The sequence below is a fragment of the Sinocyclocheilus anshuiensis genome, unplaced genomic scaffold (genome assembly GCF_001515605.1).
Source record: "Sinocyclocheilus anshuiensis isolate Anshui unplaced genomic scaffold, SAMN03320099.WGS_v1.1 scaffold779, whole genome shotgun sequence".
Classification (NCBI taxonomy): domain Eukaryota; kingdom Metazoa; phylum Chordata; class Actinopteri; order Cypriniformes; family Cyprinidae; genus Sinocyclocheilus; species Sinocyclocheilus anshuiensis.
In genome coordinates this window covers 524352-531834 of record NW_015548244.1, presented here as the reverse complement: position 1 = coordinate 531834, position 7483 = coordinate 524352, and the positions used below count along the sequence as shown (strand labels likewise).

Below are 7483 nucleotides of genomic sequence, written 5' to 3'. Positions count from 1 at the left end.
GGTCTCTGGACTATGCAGTCAACATGGGACTGCATTATGTTCTGCAACATCTAGACAGACTAGGGACTTATGTGAGGATCCTGTTTGTGGATTTCAGCTCGGCTTTTAACACTATCATCCCAAACCTCCTCATGCCCAAACTAACTCAGCTCTCCATGCCCACCTCCATCTGTCAGTGGATCACTAGCTTCCTGATAGACAGACAGCAGCTAGTGAGGCTGGGAAAATACACATACAGCACCCATAAGATCAGCACTGGAGCTCCTCAGGGTTGCGTCCTCTCCCCACTGCTCTTCTCCTTCTACACATCTAGAGACCCCTCTGTCAAGCTCCTGAAGTTTGCAGACGACACCACACTTATCGGCCTCATTCAGGACGGAGACGAGTCTGCTTACAGACAGGAGTTTAAAGAGCTGGCTGTCTGGTGCAGTCTTAACAACCTGGAGCTTAACATGCTAAAAACTGTGGAGATGATCGTGGACTTCAGTAGAAACCCCCCTGCACTCCCCCCACTCACTGTCATGGACAGCATTGTAACGACAGCGGAGTCATTCAAGTTCCTGGGCACCACTATCTCTCAGGACCTGAAGTGGGACACTCACATAGACTCCATTGTTAAAAAGACCCAGCAGAGGTTGTACTTCCTTCGCCAGCTGAAGAAGTTCAACCTCACACAGGAGCTGCTGAAACAATTCTACTCTGCCATCATTGAATCCGTCCTCTGCACTTCAATAACTGTCTGGTTCAGCTCAGCTACCAAATCTGACCTCAGAAGACTACAGAGGATAGTCCGGACTGGATAGTTTAGGTTTAGGTTAATGTTAGGTTAGACTTTAACCTCAACACCTGCTTGCATACAAACAAACTGTACAAACAAACATGTATAACCAAACATACACATTTAATGGAATAGTTCACCCAAAAAGGTACTCATCATAATGTTACAAACCCCTATGACAGGCTTTTTCCTAATACACTATTATATAAATCAGTACATCTCCAAAGGCAGAGAAGCTGCAAAAATGCAGAAAAGCACATTTAAAGTACATAAAACTGTCCATACAACTTGTGTACTGTTTTATAAGTCTTCTGAAGTTATATGAACTCTTTTGACTACTTTGCTAGTACTTTTTTTTTGTCCATTTTGTCCAAAGAACAGCATCAACATCATACAAGTTCGGGACTAAACTAAAATGAAACCTGAAAATATATAAATAAAAGCTAATTAAAAATATTAATAAATACTATAATAGTATATAAATAATAGTAAAATAACACTAACTACTCCTTTAATCACTGGACAGAACTAGAAAACGAGAAGATGATTAAGAGCAGGATGAAGAATACATATCAAATATAAGACGTGCATCTGAGAAATGAGCGTGTAAATATCATGTGGCACGGGTTAATGGCATTTGTAGAAAATATCCAGCGGCCTTTCACTAGAAAGTCTTTTTCAAACCTGTCATAAAAAGCTGTTGACCTAGCAGCGTGTGAAGACACCTAGCTATTCATCACTGAATCACTGTGCTTAAATGTGAAAATTACAGGCCTTCTCTCGCACCGACCCCGTTCAGGAAAGCATCTATTATAATTCAATTAACTGCGTCACAACAGAGCCAAACGTCGCGTACGCGCAGCTGAGGCAGGCTTACAAATTCAACCATGTTACATCACTTGAGAACCATGAAATCCATCAATCACGCCGATTTGCTGTGTGTTCACGTGTGGATAATCTTGGGAAATTAGATGATGTTCAGTCGCGTTAATTGTTTGTCATTTGAGCTGAGACCTGCCCTCCCTTCCTCCACAGGTCACGCAGTGGAAGGCGGAGAGATCTATAGAGACGGAGTTAAACGCTGTCACATAAACTCAGCCTATTGAAGACCTGTAGCCCCTGTCAAGCAGTTATGTTATGTTATGCTATGGTCGGTTGATAGTCTGCAGTCCTGTTCGCTCAATAAGTCACGGCTATTTTAAGGCATTATGTTTCAGACTTCGAATAAAGGGCCCTGTTTGAAAACAAAAGACCGAGCGTAAGTGTAACGAAGGTTATGGTTGACCCAAAAAATGAATATTTTGCCACCATTTACTCACTCTCATGCCATTCTAAACACAATATGATGTTTTTCCTCCATGAAACAAAAAATAAGACATTTTAAAATATCAGTGAGCTTCTTTTCCATAAAATTAAGTCACACAGTGACTAAATCTTCAAAAGCTACAAAAATCACCCTAAAAGAGGTAATCCACAATATTTCAAGTCTTTAGAAGTATTAATATGACTTCAGAAGACTTTGAATATAGTGCACAAGTTGTATGGACTACTTTTATGGTGTTTCGAAAGAAGAAAGACAAATTGTTGTGGAATTACAGTACATGAGGGAAAACAACAGAATTATAATTTTGGAGTGAACTGTCCCTTTAAACACAGAAGAAACACATTAAACATTCATGAACACACTCACACACAGGCAAACACATGCCCAAACAAAAACGCATGTGCTGACACACACATATATAAAATTAGTCCTGGTACCATATCTCCAGCGGTCCCCTGAGGTCCTAAAATGTGACATATTTAAACCAGCTGAGGCAGGCCGCACACAAGGCAATATTCAGTCATATAAAACAGAACATCACAAAACAGCAGATCAGTGCAGAGTGCTGAGGGAAGGGGGAGATATTCTGCTGCGGGGCTGAAATATAGTGTGACAGAATGAACGACTGTCTGACATGGTCTGGAGACAGACAGGTATAGAGAAAGAGAGACAGAGGTGCAGGAACAGAGGCAAGGACAAACAAGAAGAGGCACGCAGATCATTTTCAGCTGAACTCTGGGAGATTTACACTTTTATTTGCACTATTATTACCAGTACTAAAGCAGGGCTAGTATTTATAAGGCATCCCAGAGAAAGGGGACTGATGCAGTCTGAGTTATTTCTCAAATAATGCACAAGCGCTCATAAAAATGTGCAAAAATTGTACCTTTAGGTTCACCCAAAAATGAATGATTTCTTTTGTGGAATACAAAATAAGATGTTTTGAAGAATGATGATTTGCCATTGTTCTTTTCCTTTTCCAATGAAAATGAATGACGATGGACACTTTTGAGATTTAAAAAGGACAAAAGGCACTATAAAAGTAGTCCATAAGACTTGTGTGATATATATAACGTCTCTATACAAAGAACAGACTAAAATGTAAGTAATGATATGAAATCGGTGAGATATATCTTGATATGGTATATTTGAATACAAGAATGCAAATGAGTTGTGGCAAACCTTTGTATCAAATATGACTTATATTTGGTCTGCTCCAGACACAAAGTTATCATTTCGCTTCAAAAGATTTGGAAAACAGCATAAGAAAAACAGATTTGGAAAACAGTGCAAGCTGGACCCATGTTATGCTTATTTTGTCATTTTTTGTAGCTTTACAGGCCAGAGCCACTGTATGCATTCAATTTAATGGAAAAGAGCAGCGTGATCATTACGATAAACTTCTCTTTTTCTGTTCTACTGCAGAAAGACGTCATATGGGTTTGGAACGACTTGAAGGAGAATAAATGATGTCAGAATTGTCATTTTTGGGTGAACTATCTCTAATTGGGAAATTACTTAGACATGTCTGAAAAAGTTAGGAATACATGCAAATACAGGACAAAAAGGCATGCACAAGACAGACCCACACAGGAAGTGACTTACAGGAAGGATTTAACATCCAGGCCTCGTCTCTTTATCTGACCCATCATGTGATCCACGCTGCCAGGGTTCCCATGAGAGGCCCGCCCCCCGGCACCTCCTGACTTACAGCGTGAAGCTCTGCCACCTGCCGGGCCGCCCCTGGAGTTCCTTGAGTTGGCCCCGCCTCCTCTCCCAGGCCCCGCACCCCCACCCCCTCCGCTACCTGGCTGGGTGTGCAACTGACCCAGACTCTGGGAGATGGGCGGCCTACTGGCCAAACTTGGGGCCGGAGCCTGGATCAATGGTTGCTGGAGGCTCTGCTGACGCAGCAATGTGCGGGGCCGAGGTGTCGCCCCTGTCGACAGGATGTTGTCCAAGGTCTCGTCCGAGGAGAGGGCGTGGTCGGACAAACTGTGCGGGCAGAGCAGGAGGGAGGGCAAGGAGTGAGACGAAGAAGGGCGGGAGCGACAGAGGGAGGGACGAGGAAGAAGGAGGAGAGAAGGTGGGACAAGAACAAAAGGGCGGGGACGAGGAGAAGGATCCAAGGAGGATTTGGAAGGGGTCGGAGGAGGAGCAGGGGACACAGATGGGCATAGAGGAAGAGGAGATGACAGGTTGAAAGGAAAGAGTTCGGAATCCGGGTGAAGGAGAGTCAAGGAGTCGGACGAAGACAGGAGAGGCGATAATGGAGACATAGAGGAGAACGAGAGGTTCAGGGAAGGATGGGGGCAGAACGGAACAGCCAGAGAGGAAAAGGACAACGAAAAGATGGTGTCATCAAAAGAAGAAGGGGGCAGAGGAGCAGGAGGAGGAGGAGGGCGAGATGTAGGTGGGGAGAGGAGAAGAAGGAGAAAAAAAGAGAGAAGCGTCAAACAGAGGCAGTATCCACCGTAACACAGGTAGCAGAAGAGACCACAGCCGCCCTGGTCTGCATGAGCCTGCAAATGTGTGTGCGCGTGTCCATTCCCGGCCTGAGTGAGACCGCCTTGAGCCGACGGTGAGCGGTCAGCGTGCGTGTGCGTCTGGGAGGCGTGTGCGGCCTGTTTGCGGCCCGCTCCCGTGCGTGCCTGACTGGATCGCGGCGTGTGTCGGGTCTGCCCTGAACGACAGTGTGCATGTGTGTGCCGCGGCGTGTGTGGCGTCAGTCGCCCGCCACCGGTTCTTCCGGGAGACTGTTTTTTGGTCTGTTGAGAGCCTCCCATCTCTGTCTAATCTTCACACATCCTTCTCCTCCCTTTCTTCTCTTAACTTTGCCCGTCGTTTCTTGCGACACTCGTTTTAAGTAACGCCATGGCCCCCTGTGTCCATTCAGCAGCCAACCAACTACGCTGGCTCATCCGTCATTCTTTTGTCCTCCCCTCCCTTTCGAAATTACATCCCTCTGTTTCTCTCATTAGCCCTGTTTCACTCTGATCTCAAAACTGTGTCAAATTCACCTCGGAAACTTCATAATGAGTTTCACCTGAGCTGCAAACATGATTCCTGTAAACACTCCCTGGCTATTCAATCTCTTAGACAAAATGTGCAAAAATTGATCCATTTACGGTACAACAACTTGTCACTGGGGCAGTGTCCTCAAAGCAGGGTACCGCTCCTGGAGGGCCACTGTCAAGGCATACTCAAAACTCCAGCCAGGTGTATTGGGGCAAGTTAGAGCTGAACTCTGCAGGACACTGGTCCTCCAGGGGCAGATTTTGACACCCCTTCCTTACAGGGACATCTTTGAACTTTATTTACCCCTAATAGGTTAATACTATTACTTTAGAGTACTAGATAGGTGACAAGTGTCAAGCTGATGTACCCCTAAAGATACAATTTTGAAAAAAAATTTCTGACAGTGCCTGTCAGTGAAGATTTTAAAGAAATCATTTAAACAAATTTCAAAGTTATTTAAAGCTGAATTTAATACAAAGTTTATGGGGCATACATAAACTTGCTCCAGTGGAGGAAAACCATCCTAATATTAAAATCAGTATGAAAAGGCATTCACATTCCATTTTACTTCTGTAATGTGACATACTTTTATGTGAAACAGGGTATTTAATGAGGAAATGCTGCCTTCAAACACAATGTAACGTACAAGTGATTTTGGTTGCAAAAACATAGACACATTTGAATTTCTCACTTTTCACTTCACAGGAGATATTTTTAATGGTTCTGCATCGTAATAAAGAGCAAAGGATGCACATTAGGTGTATAATTGATGCTTTCTACATGAAATGTAGTTGTCGCACAAACCTTAAGCGCTTTATTTAACAGTCCTGTTCCGTGTGTACATACTATGTACTTATTATAGTAATTACAATAACCTGGTAATAACTTGGTACTAACCCTGAACCTACTCCTAAAACCGTATTACACACAACAGTAGCCTAAAACAATGACTACTAGTTAATATTAACATTATTCAGAATCTTATATTAACATTTTTCTTTCTTTCATCCTTCACAGTAGGACCAGGAACATGTATTAATAAAGTAAACAGGGCCAAATTTGATTTCATGGTGACATTAATGAGATGGCATAGGGCTTAACAGGCATCGGCTCAACTGGTTAAGCTGGTAAAGGGCATCAGGTAGTTGCAGGACAAACACCAGGGGGCAAAACAAGCATAGTGGAGAACAAGATGTAGGCAAGAAAGAGAGACAGAGGAAGAGAGAGACCATAAAAAGGGGGTGTGAGACACAAACACAAGAGACAGACACATATAGCTGCCTGAAAATAGAATCCAATTACTGACGGAGAAAAACAGAGGGAGTGTTGAGAGAGAGAACGAGAGAAGAACGAGGACTGGTGGTATGGATGGAGTGTGAGAAGAAAGATGTGAGACAAAGAGAGAATATGTGAGGTGCTGGAGGAGAAGAGGTGTTAGCGAAGAGTGTGAAGAAAACTTAAATTGAGCCCCCTGTGTGTATGTGTGTGCAACAGTTGCTGTGTGAACGTCTACACACAAGCGGCACATGGATACAGTAGCGTCGTAGCAGCTCTTGGTTTGTTTTGGTTTGGTGAGATTGTGTTTTGGAGGTCTTTTGTGAGGTTTGGTTCCTTATTCATGCCTTGTCTAATTCATTTGTTTATTCCCTTGGTGGGTTTTCTTTATTAGTCTGGTTATAGTCAACATGAAATCAAAATTGTCCCAGCTTACTATCTTAGTATGTAGCTGGTATTATTTTGCACAATTCATCAAATTCTGTTGTTTAATGGCTGTTTTTCACAATCCAGTTCACAAATCCGATGGATAAAATAAACCATATGGCAAAAAAAAAAAAAAATATATATATATATATAAATAAATAAATACAATTCTGGCCAGATTTCAAATATGAGCTAAATGTGTTGTAAACAGCAAGACTAAATGAAATAAGTTTTTCAGATATAAAAATATATTTCTTTTAAACTTTTAAAAAACACATTACATAATGTACTTTAAGGGCCAAGAAAATACATTTCCAATCATAAAATAAATGTTTTGGTAAATGTAAAATGCTGTTTTTGTAAACAGCATGGCTTAATAAAATGTTTGTCAAATATTAAAGAATATATTTTTAAACCATTAAAGGCCACAATGCAATAAATAGACAATATACTGTAAGTGTATTTAAATATACAATAAAATATTATTTAATTATTATTAATAAAAAAAAATATTTATTGTAAATCTTTAAATGCTAAAATATATTAAAAAATTTCATGGGCAGGAAAATACATTTCCATTCATAAAATACATTTTTGGTGAATGAAAAAATAGACAATATAAATGTATCTAGATTGACTATAAGCAAAAAGCAAAAAGCAAA

The 7483-nt window shown here is 41.5% G+C and overlaps 1 protein-coding gene across 2 annotated transcripts in view; it reads right to left on the bottom strand.

Annotated features, from left to right (window-relative positions):
- syt7a (synaptotagmin VIIa) overlaps window positions 1-7483 on the bottom strand; it is a 147728-nt gene that overhangs the window by 35710 nt on the left and 104535 nt on the right. For both annotated transcript variants that reach the window (XM_016442573.1, XM_016442574.1), the window contains one exon: window positions 3708-4097. In XM_016442573.1, the coding sequence (XP_016298059.1) occupies window positions 3708-4097 (390 nt within the window). The remainder of the gene's footprint in view (window positions 1-3707; window positions 4098-7483) is intronic.